The following is an 18,092-nucleotide window of genomic DNA, read 5'->3' on the forward strand; positions in this document are numbered from 1 at the left end:
TCTGACCGAGACAATAGTCAGTAGGTTCGTGGGAGATACCATGACTTCAAAAGGGATTATCCCACTTCAAGTTAGAGTGTGGCACAAGGTTAGAATGACTGCCTTCTTTGTAGTAGAGACAACGACCCTTTTCAATGCTCTGTTAGGTCGAGATTGGATCCATGGAAGAATGTGAGTGCCCTCTTCACTTCATCAATTTTTACAATTTTGGCATGATGATGGAAGTGTAGAGAATGTTCAGGCCGATGCACTGCCTTTCATGGCCTCCACCAACGTGGTGGAGGCAAAGTTTTATGAGGATGACATTGGGCCTCTTTATTTTACGGAATCAGATAGGAACAACCGACTTACAGGAGTCTCGACCCAAAAGTTGATAGACTTTGGGGCACATGATGCCCAAGTAGATGAGGAGTGCCCCACTATAGCTGATTTTTTTTCTCCCTTAATGAGTAATACAAACATGGAGGAAGAGAAGAAGGCCGAGGTGGAAGACACTTTGAGACAGCTATATGGTTTTTGGGCCGAAAGAGTGGCCGAGAATAGGTCCACTGCCAACTTGGTGGAATTTCTTCATGAAGGTCTAGAAGATGATGCACTCGAGCTCGAGGAAGTAAAGTTTGCGCTAAGCGAGATGGACGATTTGAAGGCGAAAGTCCAAAACCCTTTGTTAAAAATCAACTTTTGGATGGAAGATAACCATCGACCGATCTACATCAGTGGTCGAATGAAGCCAGAACTTCGGGCCAAGATGGAAGTGCTTTTGAGATAGTTCAAGGATTGCTTCGCTTGGGATTACACCGAGATTCCCGGGTTGAGTTATAACTTAGTGGAGCATCGCCTACCAATAATGGAAGATTTCAAGCCCTTTTAAGCAGCCGCCTCGTCGAATGTTGGTGGAAGTAGAGTTACAAGTTAAGGAAGAAATTGTAAGGCTTGTGAAAGCCAAATTTATTAGGCCAGCTAGATATGTAGAATGGCTTTCAAATATTGTACCAGTAAAGAAAAAAACAGGAGCAATAAGAATATGTGTTGATTTTCGCAATCTTAATCTTGCAACTCCCAAAGATGAATATCCCATGCCCATGGCCGACCTCTTAGTCGATGGGGCAGCCAAACATGAAATCTTGTCCTCTATGGATGGGCACTCTGACTATAACCAAATTTTCATAGCGGAGGAAGATGTCCACAATACAGCTTTCAGATGGCCCGAATCCATTGGAACTTTTGAGTATGTGGTGATGCCCTTCGGCTTGAAAAATATCGGGGCCACATATCAACGAGCAATGAACACCATTTTTCATGACATGATTGGTCGAAATTTAGAAGTTTACATCGACGATGTGGTTATAAAATCGGCGTCTAGATCAGGTCACTTGGATGACCTTCGGTCGGCCTTTGAGAGAATGCGGCGGCATTAATTGAAGATGAACCCTAAAAAAGTGTGCTTTTGGGGTGTCCACTGGAAATTTCTCTAGATTCTTGGTGCACCAAAAAGGGATTGAGATTGATAAAAATAAGACGAAGGCTATCATCGATGCTCGCCCTCCAAAAAACAAGAAAGGTGTGCAAAGTTTATTGGGTCAAATTAACTTTCTTCGAAGGTTTATAGCCAACTCCGCGGGAAAAGTTGAGCCATTCTCATCTTTGCTAAAACTCAAAGATGAAGATAAATTTCGGTGGGAAGAGACTCACCAAAGGGCATTCGATGCCATTAAAGAATATTTGCCCAAGCCTCCAGTGCTTATTCTGCCAAAGAGGGGCAGACCCTTGAAATTATATATTTCGGCCACGAAGAACTCCATCGGAAGTCTACTAGCCCAAGACAATGATGAGAAGAAAGAGCAAACGGTATACTACCTCAGACGAATTCTAACGGCCACCGAGAGGAAATATTCTTCGTGGTGCATATAATCGCAAAGACTGATTTGATAAAATACATGCTCACTCGCCCAATCATTAGAGGGCAAATAAGAAAATGGACAATGGCATTGGCAGAATTCACTTTCCGATATGTGCCCTAGCAGGCCATTAAGAGGCAAGCTTTCGCAGATTTCTTGGCAGCCCACCCTTGTGTTGAAATAGAGGAGATGGATTTCCTCGAGGTGGGCACGTTGAGTTTATTTCCATGGCGCCTTTATTTTGACGGGTCTCAAACATCTAACATGGGCAGGGCAGGTGTCATCATTGAATCACCCAAAGGATTCCGAACTCGTTACTCATTTCAATTAGACTTTGATTGTACCAACAATCAAGCCGAATATGAGGCCCTGATCATAGGGTTATAAATTTTGAAAGAGCTTGGGGTAAAGAGTGTGTCGGTTGTGGGAGATTCAATGTTGGTCTTAAAACAATTTTCCGGCAATACAAGGTGACTAGCCAAGCTTTGCTTGGATATCATGCCTTGGCCAACCAATTGGTGAAAGATTTTGACGATGTGAGACTCGCCCACCTACCAAGAGAGCATAACTCTCAGGCTAACGCCATGGCCCAATTAGCATCCTGAGTGCATATCTCCGAGGGGCTCTCTGATGTGCTTTTTAAAGTTGAGAAACGATCTCTCCCCTCCGTCTTTGAAATAGGGACTCCAGCGGAAATTATGGTGCTAACCATAGCACTGGAGAATTGGTGGCACGATATCATGCAATATTTGAAAAATCCAAATGGGTTACATAGCCAACAAGTTTGGTGGAGGGCCCAACATTATGTGCTAAGGGATGAGATATTGTTCTGCATAGGTTCCGATGACTTGCTCATGAAATGTTTGGGCGAAAATGAACAACTTGTAGCAATGACCGAGGTCCACGAAGGGATATGCGGTGCCAATCAAGCTAGCATCAAGATGATGTTGCTTTTAAGGAGGCACGGTTATTATTGGCCGACTATCCTCAAAGATTGCATTGAATATGCCAAGGGTTGCAAAGATTGTCAAAAACATGGGCTGATCCAACATGTCCCGGACGGACCAATGAATCCCATTGTCAAGGCTTGGCCTTTCAAAGGTTAGGCAATGGATATGATTGGCCAAATCCATCCAAAGTCATCCAAGGGCCATAAGTACATATTGGTGGCCACCGATTTTTTCACAAAGTGGGTGGAGGCCGTCCCACTCAAGCAAGTTACCCAGGTCGAGGTGATAGAATTCATTGAAAAGAATATCATCCACCGATTTGGCTTGCCCGAGCCTATCTTGACCGATCGAGGAACGGTTTTCATGGGCGAGGCTGTTCAAGCCACCACGAGGAATTGGGGAATTAGGATGGTTCAATCCACCCCATACAATCCTCAATCAAATGGCCAAGCAGATGCTAGTAATAAGGTAATAAAAGGGATTTTGGAAAAAATGATCGATAAGAATCCCAAGGAATGGCACTCTCTTCTTTCCAACTCCCTATGGGCGTATAGAACCTCGAAGAGGTCTGCCACGCAAACAACGCCATTCGCCCTCACCTATGGCCATGATGTTGTCTTGCCACTTGAGATTTCGGTCAAGTCCCTAGGGGTAGTTCACCATGCCGAATGGAGTAAGGACGAATATGAGCAAGCCATGGTACAAGAGATAGACGACCTCGACGAGGTCAGAATAGGCGCTTTAGATAGTTTGAAGGCCCAAAAAGAGGCCGTGGCTCGAGCATATGACGAAAGAACCAAGGCCAAGAATTTTGTGGTCGGAGATTTAGTATGGAAGACCATTCTTCCGGTGGGATCAAAGGATCCAAAATTCGGCAAATGGTCTCCAACTTGGGAATGCCCATTTCTCGTCCACCAAGTGTTGGGGAAGGGGGCTTACAAGTTAAGTGACCAAAATGGTCGGGGTCCATGATTTGCCGATCAATGGTCGATTCTTGAAAAAATATTACCCAACGGTTTGGGAAATGGTGGAAAGATAGTCCGCCGCAAGGTAACATTTCATAATAAAACAATGATTTTTATTGGAAGAATAGGCATCATAAAAAGATCTCTTCCAAAAGATATCATATATATATATATATGGGCAAAAGTCTACTACAAAAAGGGGGCCAAGTAATGGCCTAAGCATCCACCAAAGGTTTAGAAACTGAGCTAGTTCTACCACATATGGTGACCAAATAAAAAGAAACTAAGTAAGTACAAAATGGGCCAACCAGTGGCCAAGTATGAACCTAAGCATCAGGAAAAAGGGTGCGAATGGCAGTCCTAAAGCTCTTCATCGTGGTATCTCCAGCAGACAAGGTAGACTGAATCATCAACTTCCTCTCTCGGTACTCTCCTACCGCTGCTACATCCTGTCGAAGCTGAGCCTCGAGAGGCCTGTTGCTCCGAACAATCTCAGAGACTTTGGCAACAATGCCAGCCTTTTTCTCTTGAAGCTGTCTTACCTTCTCATCGATATCTGCAGCCTCATGTTGTATCTGGCGGGCGATCTCAATCTTCTTCCTCATTGTGGCACTACATGAGGTAATCCGCTGCTCAAGGTCCTGGGCTATCCTCTGCTCTTCCAGAAAAGAACGGCGACGAGGGGCAAATTTTTCCACCTGACCAAAGAGATAAGTGATCATAGCCGCTGAGCGTGGGTCAGGGAAAAAGCCAGAACTCGCCAAAGTCTCGATGGCGGCCTTGAGCTTGTTTCTCTCATCTTTGTCCTCCAAGGATATGAGATCTCCATCTTTGTATGACCAAAGTAGGGCCTCAGCCCCATAATCTGGTAGGGCCCCAGTCGTGGTGGAAGAAGTGGCAAGGCAGGTGAAAGCCTCTGCCGAGGATATAGATGCATCCCACTGATCTAAGAAGTCAAAAATATCACCAGAGAGCTGCAAGAAAAATAATGGGCATTATATTTTTTCTTTCAAGTAAGGAAAATAAATTGCACATGTACATATGTATATATTTCTTGTTTCATACAATGGATGGTAGAGAGGCTTTTTCATGAGGGACCATGGCCAAACTTCTTCCATCCTCCGCTGATGGATTCATGGTAATCTCGGCGGGAACAAAGGATGAAGACTCTCCAATCTAGCAAAAATGTAGAAGGATTATAATAATGGCCCATTCATTTGAAATAAACAAGAAAGTTCGGAGCCAAAAATGGCCCGCTGACATGTTCAAACATTGAAAATAAGGAATTGGGGGCAAGTGTAAAAGAAATTTTAAAAGTATAAATGTTAATGAACCTGAGAGTTCGAAACGTGTGGGAAGTCCTCCTTGGTCAGCTCGGCCACGTGCTCAAGGGCGTGATCATCGGGCATGGGAATAGTCTCATGTGACTCTGTGGAGACCTCCTCGGGGTACCCAGTGGTATTGGCCTCGGCCGACTAACTTTGACAATTTAATAAGCATAAAAGAAGTAAAATAAAATTCAAACAGCTACGGAGATGAAATTACCTCGTCCTCGCCCACTGGAGCCATGGCTTGCGCCCCAATTCCCTTCTCAAGTGTGGAAGGTTGAGTTTCCTACATTTTTGGGCATAATGGTGAGTTTTTTGCCCTTCAAAATTAATAAATGAAAGTATGCAAAGATATAAGCTTATCGGAACAGCGGATGAAGTAGTGGCCAATTGCACGGCCCTGACCGAATGAGAAGAGGAAGGATGCTCAGCTGGCCTTGGGGAACCTGCAACAAGTTCATTTTTGTTATTTAAAAATGTATAAATAAATATTAAAAATAATATTAAAAAAAAGTGCACGGACAAACCTTGAGGTGATAGGTTCCGCAGAACTTTTCTGGGCCGAATGAATGTTTGTAAGGGCATAATATTGTCGGCGGGGGCATCTCCTAAAAAGTTGGAGTTTTAAGCTTTTAAAGGTGCCCATCAAGAATTCAAAAAGCAGGAAGTGCAAATCTTTAAAATGACAAAAAATAATCATGGAAAGTAGCTTACCTTGGATGGGGGCGTTGGGCCTTTTCTCGCCCCGCCCAGAATTTGCATCGACAGATTTGGCCGAGTTCTCTCTCTCAATAACATCGGCGGGAGGATTTTCTTTCTCGGTGGTGTCGGCTATGAGATTTTAAGGGTTAGAGAAAAAAAAGATAGCCTAAATTAAAATAGGGAAAAAGTATAAATATTTTACCTTTTGCTTGAGTCTTCTTCTTCTCTTTCTCTTGCTGAAAGGCCAATGAGCATGGGCAATGCCTGAATATCCTATCCTCAATCTCTGAGCATGGTTGAGAAAACCAACCGGCCAACATTTCTTTCCACCAATGGATAAAAATATCAATCACCAAACTGAGGATCTCTAATCGGAATACTAAAGGATTTCATCTAGTCTTGGTGGTGGCACGCCCCGCACTCAAGAGAAAAATGACCAAAAGTTCTTTCCGTCGGCCGCCTCGGCCGAAAAGAGGGAAACAAAAGTACACATTTAAAAGAGCTAGTTGTGTATACTTCATCAAAGTAAAGGTTATAAACACGTTCATTACTAGAACTTAGGAATTAGTGAGAGTCTCACCAACACACGCAGACTCGAACAGAGACATAATATCTTTTCTTGTTTGGGCTATCGATGGATAATTAATCACAATAAATGAAAAGCATGAAATTGACAAAGTGAAAAAAAAAATTAAAACCTTGAGTAAAAGGTTGAGGTAGATGCAGAGCGTCCTTAAAAAGTTGAACAGGAGTAATAGTAGAAGGAGGAGCATATGATGGGCCTTGATACGGAGAAACACGGAGAGCTTTTGAAGGTGAGGCAGAGGAATAGGAATAACGTGGCCTCAGCCCTCCGTGGTCTCGTAGAGGTTGCTCTGTAACTCACATAGAGATAGACAGAGACACGGGTTTAAAACATCATGAAACAAAAAAACCCACGAAAATGAAAGAAGTTTAAGTAAAAATCTTACCTTTGTGAACAGAAGGCGTAAATGGAGAAGCAGACAATTGGGTTTGCAGAAGAGAAGCAGGGCAATACTTAGAAGGAGAGGGACATTGATATTGTGGTTTATTACGGATCATCCACATGATGAAGCCACTGAGGGTTTTGATTACTTTTGCCTTATTGATTTCATGGAGGAGTTGGAGGGCCTTCTCCTCGCCCAGCAAACCCAGCCTCCGCCTGACGTCGTAGTTTGGCTGGGGTTGCTTTCTCTCGTTACAAAGTTGGTTCAGCAAATCCTCCACCAACGGAGGCAGAGCAATGTGCTGTCGCTGCTGCTGCTGCTGCAGTTGTGGTTGTGGTTGTATACAAGCATCGTCGGCCATGGCCGTCTGTGGCTCGACCATGTCATTGCTACTGCTGCTGTGAAAGTGGTTGATAGGTGAAGAGAGATGATCGGCGGCATCCGCCATCTCTATGTAACTGCGTTTCAAATTGCTCTGATTATTCATTTACAGTTAGCTTTCTGGTCTGACTAAATGGTAACTCTCAAGTTTCAAGCTTTATGGGGACCAGATTTTCATTGAGCTACTCTTTTGTGCTTGGATTGACATGTCCCTCAACTAATAATAAATCTATTACCCTGACTCAAGGATCCTCTTCCTCTATATAATGGAGGAAATGCCTCTCACCAACTCTGACTCATAGTTGATTTCACTCTCGTTTTTCCTTATAATTTTGGCAAAATTTTCTTTTCTTTCTGTTCTAGATTAGAACTTTGGTTTTTATATATTTGAAGAAACTCCATTTTTGGTCTCTGTTGTTTCTTCAATTATTTGAGCTTTTTAAAGGCGTAAAACACCTAATACGTCGTGCTAATTTCATTAAAACAATAACAAAAATTAGGTTATTGTCTTTAAATTACAACAATTTATAAATTATTGGGTTCAAATAGTGACTATTAAAGTTGTAGAGAATAAAGTGGAACTTTGGCCAAACTATAGCCACCAAAATCAAAATTTGGTACCTTTTTTTTTTCTGCACCAATCTTAGTACCGTTCATGACTTGAGAAGTTTGCAAATACTTCATCACCAAGTAAGATATTTTCCTTTCAACTTTTACGTCGTCACCAAGTCTATCTTCCTTTCAACTTTTACTTTCCTATGAGCTTTAAGCTTTCGCTTTTATACTAACTAATCCATTGATTGTTTCATACCAGAAGTTACATCATATGTATGGGAAAGAAAGAAACCCGCTATCCAGAACAAAAAAAGAAGAGAAAAGAAACCCGCCACTTCCATGCAGCTCAAGATTCTCCTGTGTTATCTTTCTCTTTAAAGAGGTCGATCAAACGGGAGTCATGGCTTTTCTGACCAGGAAAGTGAACTTTTTTGGGGGGATACATGGAGGTGGTGGCTGGTTGGGGTTGGGAGGAGAAGGGGAGAGGTTTTATTTTAATTTTGAAATTGTACTTTTTTATAATTATATTAATATTGTTTATTTTCAAAAGAGATGAATTTTTTAATAATTCCCCTCAATAAGTACTGGCAGTTAGAAAAAATTTGACAGAAATTGGAAGGATTGCTTGGAATTAATAACCACATAGACACAAATGACCAAATTGAAAACACGGGACCAAAAATGACTTTTTGCAAATTCCAACCTCTGCTTTTGAACCTCTGATAATATAATAATGATGAATATACATACATGTGTATTTCACATTCACAAGTTCAAGTCACCAAGTAATTCCTGAACAAATACAAACTAAGAATATAATGAAAGAATCAGCAGTTGCTATATATATATTTGTAAGAAAATTTCACATCTGCAATGCAGAAAGCAATATTGGTTTGGATGTACAACGCAAGCAAGCAGTGCCTGCCTCACAAACATTATTAGGATATCAACATTTTGCATGCGCATCCTCGACAAAGAATGGAGATAAAACCATCATATATATCTTCACTCGACAATCAAGGTTCACTTGCTTCCGTTTACTTCTTATAATTAGATATTAGACGCAGCACTCTTGGCGCATTCTATGCTTGTTGAACTTGAGAAGATTTTTGTGGGTGTGGCATGAGTTGCTTCTACCCAATCATGGTAAGTTAGTGTTAGCAAGTCCCATAGACTCTGCAACTTCTCTTGCGGAAAAATTGTCCGCTTGTGCCTGCATATAAAGTACACATTTAGAAGAGCTAGCTATGTATACTTCATCAAAGTAAGAGGTTATAAACACGTTCGTTACTAATATGATATGTAATTGGAATCATAGCTTCTTATACAAATTGCGATGAAGTAGTATGCATACCTGAAGGCGATGCAGCAAATACATCAAGAAGAGATGTACAAATACCTGCACATGAATTATTCTGGTTATTTTGTGATTTGATTCACTCCACATAGTATGTCTGCATAGTTAAGACTCTTTAAACGCATGTTTAACTGTTTTACCAGGTAGAATAGCAAGATAAGTCGAGCTGTTGGATAACGCCAGAGAAATCTTGTGGCCCTGACAGCTCCTGAATCTAATAGTTTTGCTGCCTTCTGCAACTGGATGAGACAAGGTGAAACTTAAAGAGTATGAAAAGGAGATCAAGAATAATGATAGATAAGAAAATATGTACCTGTACGCTTGCCCCAACCATATGACGGTGATGCAAGGGAAGAGGCCTGCAAATTTTTTTCTTTTATTAAGCTTCCAAAAACTAAAATAACTATGAAGCCATAACATACATTTATAAACTAACATGTATGCAAGTGCATTGAAGTAAAGATGTAGGGGATAGATGATGGCAAAGTATAAAGAAAGAAAACGCATTACTTAGCGAGTCAACATACTCAAGTGCCTTCATTTCAGCATCTTCTTCCCAGGATGCTGATGCTCGACGGGGAACTCTACTCCTTTCTGCCTCTACCTGTTCAATATAAAGTGAATTTAAATACAGAAGGGAAAAAAATGTGATTTTTGAAAATAAAAACAAAACTGGACTCTAGAATCTATATAAAGCCTATCAACCAAGCAGCATAAAACACCTAGGGACAGACCTGAGCTTCCTGGAGACGCTTCAATTCCTTCTCCAAGTGAAACTCAGCTGCAGCTTTTTCACTAGCCATGGTTTCTAATTGTGTTTGCTTGTAGTACTGAATAATAGATGGAATAAGACATCTCTTCATATAGTACCGATATGTAACTGACCATGTAAATAAGTACTTTTTTTTTTTTTTTTAGTGAGATTACCAATAGATCAGTTAGTTCACGGTAGCGCTTCTCTAGCTCCATGTGTTCCTACAAAATGGCAAATATAACCAGTAAATAACATAGTGCTTAAGGATAATTCATACCTAGTAGAACTCATTATACATTTCTGAGAGAGAGAGAGAGAGAGAGAGAGAGAGAGAGAGAGAGAGAGAGAGCAGATATCACCTGACGCGAGTAATGCTCTGCATCCCTCTTCATGGCAGCCATTTCAACTCTCATTTTTTGCATTTCAACCTGAAATCAAGCATATCAATAAGTGTTATAAAAACAAGTTGTCGAACGAGGCAAATAAATTCAAAACACAAAGATCAAAAAATTGATCATAACAAAACTGTTAGGCAAAAAACAAAGGACACTTACCTCCAAAGAAGAAAGTTTTCCCTCTGCATCCCTCTGACCTTGGCGTGCACGTTCCACTTCTTCCTGCCATGCCTGCATCTTAGCATCCATTACTGTAAGTGAGTACAATAATACAGTGGTATTTAATCATCCTCAACTGATTGTGCCCATACTAAAGCACTCTATAATATATCAGAATGAATAATGCACATAAACAATTACAAGTTGTCCTTCTATGCTATTTAGATTGCAGGCAAACAAAACAATTAAAATTACTGGAGTTAGAAGCTTGGCAATGTTCTAAATATCAGACTAAAGATACAACAAAGAATATCACGCCTATAAAAATCCTGGCATGAGAAAGAGAGTTCATACACCGGCCAAAGAAAAATTTGGATTCGTACTTCTAACACATGATATATGTGACAATGAGACAGTACTTATTGCCAAGTGGGAAAATTCTCACTTGAAGTTCAAAGTATAAATAAAATGTAGCAATTTTCTGGGATCAAGAAAAATAAATTCTCCAACTGAACTATTGAATCGAAAATATGAAAAGGAGTTCAGATGTAAAATCAACAGAAGGAATACCTGAATCACTTGATTTGCCTCTTCTGGTGACTTCTTTTGCCCGCGCCGAGCACGAGCTTCCATATCTTGCAGCTCTTGGTTTAAATTGGCACATTCAACCTGATGGCATATAGTACTATTATCCAAGAAGCTCCACCAATGAACAGAAACATCAATACAAAATAATTTAGAATGTTTGTTCTACCTCAAGCAATGCCATCTTCTGCTCAAGCTCCGATGCCTTTGCTGTCCTCTCATCTGCTGTTCTCTGAATAGGGAAGCATTTACAACAATCAGTAAATTATGGTCAAACTCACAGATTTATGTTGCTCTTGGAAAAAAAACAGAAACACAAGAAAATGCAACATCTTCCTAGACAGAACAATGAATTGTAGGCCGAACTCTTAACTTCATAGATACTTACACAAAGTATAATTCCCTTGATAAAAATCTCAATGAAGAACAAAAATTTGTAAAGAATCAAAAGGTAACACATTCATTAGATATAAAAACCTTACATGCAGTTGCATTGCTACATGGTTCATTTAAAAGCAAACTAAGAAGGGTAGTAAACATACAGTCTACAGAGACATGGAGAATAAAAAATAATAATCTCATTAAAAAACAATGGGGTAAAAGTATTCTCATTAATACAAAGAGTCACAAACTTGAAAAGGGCTTACTTTACCTGGATCCTAGCAAGGGCTGTGGATGCCTCAAGGGCTCTGTGTTCCAATTCTACTTCCCTTTCCATTGCAGCCTGTTTTACAAGAAAGTGATCATCAGAGTGCAAGAAAACAACCAGGGAGACAGAAAATTATTATTAATAGTTTGTTGTAGATACAAACCATTTTGGTAGCATTATGTGCGGCACGCTCTTCTTCTGCTCTCCGTTCTACAGTAGACAACTCCTCTCGTAAAGCCTGAAGAATATTTTCTCTCTAATTTCAGAATCTAATAATAAAAGCAGTATATGCAAGTATATGCTACAGGTCCAAATACAAACAAGGAAGCACCATACAATCTCACCTGCATCATCCTTGTCTCGGATAGTTCCCTATTTCTCATGATAGACTCCACGTTCGCCTGATATATAAAATTAATTAATTAATTAATTCAAAATAAACTCTAACTATTACCAAAGCCTCAACCAGTCGAAAATATAAGTCAAGAGAATCCAAAGTTGCACCAGTTTCTATAAAGGGTAGGCCAAATAAGTAGAAGAATAGAATACTGAATAGAATACTGAAAAAGTTGAACATGGTAAGCAAATGAGCCCTTAGTATTACTAAAGCCTCTTCTCACTGTGTACCACTGACAGTGGCAGAGAGAGAGAGGATACGAGGAAAGGAATATTATACATCCATAATTAAATGTGGTGGGTGTAATGAAACCTGCAGCGAAGCCAGATTTCCTTCAGACAAAGCAGCCTGTTTCTTCAGTGCATCCATGGAACCGACAAGTGCCTCAATTTCTGAATTCTTTGCAGCCAAGGCCTCAACCATATTTGACTCTATTCTTGACACATCACTTTTGGATGCTGACAAATCTTTCTGGAGCTGTTTTATGCGAGCTTCATATGACTTATTCAGCTCTCTCTATCAAAATAGCAGTCAACAAGTAAGACCAAAGCAATAAATATATCATATGCCTCTACGGTTAGTTATTCACTTAATCCTTGAAATATAGCAGGAATTTGTCTCACCTCTGACACAAGAAGTTCCTCTAGCTGTGCATTTTCAGATTTGTATTCTTGAAGTCGGGACGAAAGTCCAGCACAAACCTATCAATGATAACCAACGGATTAACAAAGCATTGAAACCGAAAATTTCTAACCAGTACAAAACTTCTAAAGGAGGAAAAAGCTTGTTAGAGTATGTGTGAAACAGGTTCATCTGATTTAAGGTGACCTTTTCTGAGAGACTAACTGAAAGAAAAGTGGCATTCCTACTTCAAATTATGACTGTAATATCAAACAAACAATGAAGAAAAACAGAAATTAATAGGGCTTACCCTTGCTAACCTTGCCTCTTTAGACTGACCAGTGGAAACAGCAGTTTTAAGCAATCCTTGGGCCTGCACACCAACTAAAAAAACTACTCAATAATAGCCTAAATGGCAAGGCAACAAGATTCACAGCCAAAATAAATGAAGTATGCGAGATATTCACCTCATAGTAAATAACTTACCTCCTCAATTTGATCCTGTTCCTGTACTTTCACAGGAGTGCTACCAGCTTTATGCTCAAGTTGCCTACTTTGATCCTGTTCCTGTACTTTCGCGGGAGTACTACCAGCTTTATGCTCAACTTGCCTACTTTGATCCTGTTCCTGTACTTTCACAGGAGTGCTACCAGCTTTATGCTCAACTTGCTTACTTTGCTCAATTACTGGTTCCTCATTAACATCAGCAACTTTAGATTGAGTTTCTCTGTTACTGATGGCAGTGGTAGTTGTAGACTCTGTTCTATTTTGGTCAGTTTCTGGATGTACATCTGCGTCTCTAGATTTGTTTTCTTGGCCAGCATCAACTGATTCAACTTGATGGTTTTCATCCACAACCTCAACTTCTTTGGCAGATAATGGAAAAGGATGTTCTTCATGACCATCTGGAGGAATCTCATTGACAAGCTCACCATTTGAAGTTGAAGTAACAGCTTCCTTATCAGTACTAGTTGTTGACGCTTCTGCTTCATGAGCATTATTCTGACCAACTTCAATTGCTGTTGTCTCTGTTAAAGGAATGCTTACTGTGGAATCTTTCTCAAGATTCTGTTGCTTCTCATTGATGGGTTGACTTGAAGGATTTACCGATGGTGTCCCATCATTGTTATTTAAATGAGCATCACTGTCTATTTCAGGAGTCGCATCTACTTGTGATGTCAATATACTTATCTGTTCGCGTGCAGAATCACTTGTATTAGGAGATTCATTCATGGACTGTCTCTTTTGAGCCTGCAAACAACCAATGTGTGAGACAAAGAAGTTGATAAATTTCTATGTATGTGCGTTTGTGAAACAGTACTCCGTATTTTCATAGGTAATCTGGCAATACCTTGGTCTTTGACTTTTTCCTCTTGGCTTGAGATCCTTGCCCATTGGAAGCTTCACAAGAGGAAGACAAAAATAAAAATTAGAAACAAACATGAGGCGTCTTAACAGTACATTTTAGGAAAGAAGAAAAGAAAAAGAGAAGGGACCAACTAGATAAGTGGGTAAAGTCACTTGGTGTCATCCCAACTCAAAAGGACTTAGGCTAGGGATGGGAGATTCCAAGACAATTCAAAGATAATACCTGGTGACTGGGTAGCCAATTGATCGTCTAACTCACTGACAACCAGCTTTGCCCTCCGATCGACAACTTCAAACAGATCTGAGGCCAGAGTAAAGGTGATAAAATTTTACACATCAAGGGCAGAAGAAAAGACACATTATTATAAGGATTTTGATGTGGGGCTTGTACAAGAATGATATAGAGAATAAATGATCGTATTGTTCATATGGATGGTGCAGGCGCTCTTTTCTTTTTTGATGAAAACTCAAGAAACTAGTCTTGAACTGAACCAGGGACCTAGACTGAGCTGACCAAATTTCTCTAGCTCACTTTCATGTCATTTCACACAATTCATGAAATGTGGCAACTCCCAGTTTTTGGGTTTATCAGACATGCAAATATGTCCAAACTGAATTCGATATTCAACAATTAACTCCAAAATGCTATTCAAGAAACAAATACCCAATGCCAACGGCATCGCAATTATCAGACATGCAAATCTAAACCTAACCCCATTATTGCTACTTTATGCTTAACAACCCCAAACATCGTCCCGCATTATATCATCCACTAAACACCTCGAATAATTTCAATCAGCATAAGATCAAACCCTAAACATATTCCAAATCTAAATGAAAACCAAATTAAATATTAAAAAAACCAGCAAATTAAGAGAAAGAACAGAAGATCCAAACCTTCAGCAGCTTTGAGCCAGGAAGACATTGGAACAAACCGAATTCGGATCTAGCAACAACCGTGGCTTAGAGACCGACTAATGGAGCTTCCATGTAAGAAATGGGAAGAGATTATCAAACTTCGTGAAATGCGTCCCCTCAACTCGCAAGGTGTGAAGAAGGCAGTCGTGACTCGTGACGCAGTTAGTTGAGAAGGTTTTGCGCTAACGAGTAAAACTGAAGAAAGAACAGAAACAGAGAGACGAAGTTGTTCAGGTGAGATCACGACCACCGTATCCGTATTTGGGCTAATGTGTAGGGACTTGGTGGGTTGATAAATGGGCTTGGCCCAAGTTGCGAGCCCATCCAACAAAAGCAATACGGGCCTTCAAATCTTGTCAACCTCGAAACTCAGGCCCAAATTTAATCGGCCTCTCCATTACTTCTTTAGCTAGGCACTCGTCATTTTTCAATCAGTTTTTAGTGTGTTACCATTTTTTTAATTTAAAAATTGGGCTTGAAGGGTCTTTTTCTAATTTGTAAAGTTATCATGGGATTAAATGAGTCACCTACAGTAAGGGCCTTATTTGGGTGAAGTCATATTTCTTAACCGTTGAATCAAATTAACAAATTTGATTCAATTACTAGTTAATTAATTTCATTCAACGAGTAGGAGATATGGCCTCATTTAAGGTCCTTAATAAGACCCCCACTATAGAATCCTGCAGGATTATATGTGACGTTCTCAAAGTATTGTTATCAAATAAAGAGATTAATAAAATTTCGGGTTTAATTGACCATATTTCTAATTTTCTATTAACTGAAAATCAAGTTGCGTGGACGCTGGATTTTGACAGGGATATTCAGAAACCACAAAATGTGGCACTCAAACTTTGTATAATTATTTTGGGCAATGAACTTTATAAGAATCTCAAGATTTTATCACGTACAATTAATTAATGGTTGAATCAAATTTTGGAAATTGAAAGAGAAAGTGGTTAACAATTAATTTGTGTGTCCATGTCAAACAGTCGATGTCAAGTAATCATGCATGGCGCATGTCTACAAAGACTGGCATTGGCTCTTCAAAAATTCAGAAATTAAACTTCAAAAATTTAAAAAAAATTATAAATAAATAAATTTAAAAAAAAAAAGAAGAAGAAGAAAAGTTAATAACCATGAATATTAATTTAATGATGATCTGTACATATATAGTTGCATTCATTTGCAAGATAAGCATGGGAGAAGGGCGAGAGAGAGACTGAGAGAGGAGGCTCTTTAGTGCTTGAGGGAGACTTTTCTTCAATCATGCAACCATACATCACAATCTCTCACCTACTCTTTATAATTAGAGTCATTCTCTTCGTTTCTTTTTTACCATTTTTTATTTCTTTTACTCCTCAAGATCTATAAAGCCGACAATTGTTAAGTAAGTAGCTCGTTTTAGTTTGTAAACTTTTATATAGTTTGGAGAAACTTTAAGATGCATTTTCATATTATATGTATGCATGTATGTGCATCAATATTGGTGTTGGTGAAAATGTATTGTTATTATATATGTCGGTATGTTTTAGTTGCAGTAATAATATCGATATCTTATTGATGACATATCGATAATTCTATTTTTAATAAAGATAGATCGGACATCATGTACAAAGCCATGCTAATTGCGCAAAACTATTCATAGAATATATATGCTATTTTTTAGGAGTTTATACAATCGATATTCTATTTTAATTTAATCTAAATTATATGGAGGGGAATTTGAACTCGGGTACAGAGTTGAAAGTACATATACTCTAACCAATTTAACTAAGTCCATATCAATATATATATATATATGGGTTTAGACAAGGTTACAACATGGTAATTCATATTTTTGAATGAAGTTTTGTGCTCGTGATCTGTTAGACAAGGTTAATTTCAAGAGTGGTAGTTGTTAATTTGTTCCTTTGTTTCGTCTATTTAATTTATTTTATGTTTTAGGATGTTTTGGGGCAATGTAGCATTCTGATAACAAGTAAAAGACTTTGGTAATGCGACGTTGGGCACCTCTAAATATTATTTTTTTACTTTTTGAAAAGTCAATATGCAAAAAAGAAAAAGTGAGATGGACCCACCATATTACGTATTAATAAATATAGTTGAAATGAAAAAGGCAAAGGAGGATAATAATAATAATAATATGAAGGAAAATAAAAAGTTCAAGACTGAAATTGATCAGCATAGAATGATTATTCAATATTTTAAGTTTAATGTAATCAATTTGATAAAAACATAATTAAAAAATAAATAGTTTAATATATACAATCAATTGTGTATTAGCTTGTCTAGTGAAGTGATTGCCCCTTTGTCTTAACTGTAACCTGGCCCCGCATCTTGTGAAGATCTATTAGATGGAGCACGAGCATGCACTAAACAAAACTAAAGACAAAGTTGCTGTCAATTTTGATATTTCTTATCGAATTTAAAACCATGATTTGATTAACCACTACTATACCTAAGCTAACTCTCTTGCATCTTTCATTAACCTTAAAACCAAAACAATAATAGGCCGGAGGATTTCAGTTGACTAGTGTTCATATCCGCCATTTTATATATGTATTTCTACAAATCAGCATATTATATATATATAGTCTATTTTTATTGAAAAATTCTTTAAATAAACTACAATTATAAAAGGTACAGATCTTTAAAGAAATACCTAAAAATTAGATGGATATATATACATAAGTTATAACTATACTCCAAACCAATTATGAGGGTTAGTATATATGTGACCTAAAATTTGTGCTAGCTGGCCATGGCCACCACCATGTATATGTAAATTACCTTGCAAATGAAAATTTGTGGCGATCTTTAATGTCCAGTTCATTGCATTGGTAGTGACCCTCTAACAACGTAACCAAACTGGACCAGAACCACTAGTATCGCCATCACAAACGAGGACTGGACAGACAAACCCTAAACACTAATAAATCCAAAGCTCCTACTCACCAACCTGGAAAGGCAATACATTAAAAACTCACACACGAGGTCAAGACAAACATAACGCTCTCTCTTTAGAGCTCCTTTGCCAGGCAATTAGTCGCAGTAGGTACAAAGGGCTCTCTATAGCTTTATAAAAAGAAGAGAGAGATTCACACAACAACACCCTTTTTCTTTTTCTCCTTTTTATTACCAA

At 38.9% G+C, this 18,092-nt stretch overlaps 2 protein-coding genes across 6 annotated transcripts; both read right to left on the reverse strand.

The window, feature by feature from the left end:
- Positions 1-3,993: 3,993 nt before the first annotated feature.
- On the reverse strand, positions 3,994-7,591 carry LOC117633946. Of its 3 annotated transcripts, XM_034367818.1 has the most exons (10): positions 6,815-7,591; positions 6,542-6,718; positions 6,046-6,165; positions 5,856-5,972; positions 5,669-5,749; positions 5,505-5,587; positions 5,359-5,427; positions 5,148-5,288; positions 4,879-4,989; positions 3,994-4,787 (listed from the first exon to the last, which is right to left on the reverse strand). In XM_034367818.1, the coding sequence occupies exons 1-10, from the start codon at positions 7,296-7,298 to the stop codon at positions 4,140-4,142; spliced, it is 2,031 nt and encodes a 676-aa protein (XP_034223709.1). In that variant the 5' UTR covers positions 7,299-7,591; the 3' UTR covers positions 3,994-4,139. The 3 variants fall into 3 exon arrangements, with proteins under 3 accessions (XP_034223709.1, XP_034223710.1, XP_034223711.1); XM_034367819.1 differs by lacking the exon at positions 4,879-4,989; XM_034367820.1 differs by lacking the exons at positions 4,879-4,989; positions 5,148-5,288.
- An 884-nt stretch (positions 7,592-8,475) lies between these two features.
- On the reverse strand, positions 8,476-15,187 carry LOC117633945 (golgin candidate 1). 3 transcript variants are annotated; one of them, XM_034367814.1, is made up of 21 exons: positions 14,930-15,186; positions 14,256-14,333; positions 14,016-14,065; positions 13,151-13,915; positions 12,975-13,037; positions 12,667-12,744; positions 12,356-12,559; positions 11,991-12,047; positions 11,810-11,884; positions 11,650-11,721; positions 11,167-11,229; positions 10,983-11,081; positions 10,413-10,490; positions 10,218-10,286; positions 10,032-10,079; positions 9,839-9,934; positions 9,632-9,708; positions 9,418-9,463; positions 9,245-9,343; positions 9,102-9,146; positions 8,476-8,960 (listed from the first exon to the last, which is right to left on the reverse strand). In XM_034367814.1, exons 1-21 carry the CDS (start codon positions 14,955-14,957, stop codon positions 8,889-8,891), a joined length of 2,262 nt encoding a protein of 753 aa, XP_034223705.1. In that variant the 5' UTR covers positions 14,958-15,186; the 3' UTR covers positions 8,476-8,888. The 3 variants fall into 3 exon arrangements, with proteins under 3 accessions (XP_034223705.1, XP_034223708.1, XP_034223707.1); XM_034367816.1 differs by having other exon boundaries at positions 8,532-8,960; positions 10,413-10,484; positions 14,930-15,187; XM_034367817.1 differs by lacking the exon at positions 9,839-9,934 and having other exon boundaries at positions 14,930-15,187.
- Between the last annotated feature and the right edge of the window lie 2,905 nt (positions 15,188-18,092).

The sequence above is a fragment of the Prunus dulcis genome, chromosome 7 (genome assembly GCF_902201215.1).
Source record: "Prunus dulcis chromosome 7, ALMONDv2, whole genome shotgun sequence".
NCBI lineage: Eukaryota > Viridiplantae > Streptophyta > Magnoliopsida > Rosales > Rosaceae > Prunus > Prunus dulcis.

Coding starts and splice junctions, on each gene's coding strand:
- LOC117633946 (XM_034367818.1), bottom strand. CDS start 7,298: ATGAATAATCAGAGCAATTTGAAACGCAGTTACATAGAGATGGCGGAT. Junction 5,973..6,045: donor GAAGAAGACTCAAGCAAAAG/GTAAAATATTTA, acceptor AAAATCTCATAG/CCGACACCACCGAGAAAGAA. Junction 4,788..4,878: donor AAGCCTCTCTACCATCCATT/GTATGAAACAAG, acceptor TTTTTCTTGCAG/CTCTCTGGTGATATTTTTGA.
- LOC117633945 (XM_034367814.1), bottom strand. CDS start 14,957: ATGTCTTCCTGGCTCAAAGCTGCTGAAG. Junction 9,935..10,031: donor GTGAACTAACTGATCTATTG/GTAATCTCACTA, acceptor TCTATTATTCAG/TACTACAAGCAAACACAATT. Junction 9,709..9,838: donor AGCGTCTCCAGGAAGCTCAG/GTCTGTCCCTAG, acceptor TATATTGAACAG/GTAGAGGCAGAAAGGAGTAG.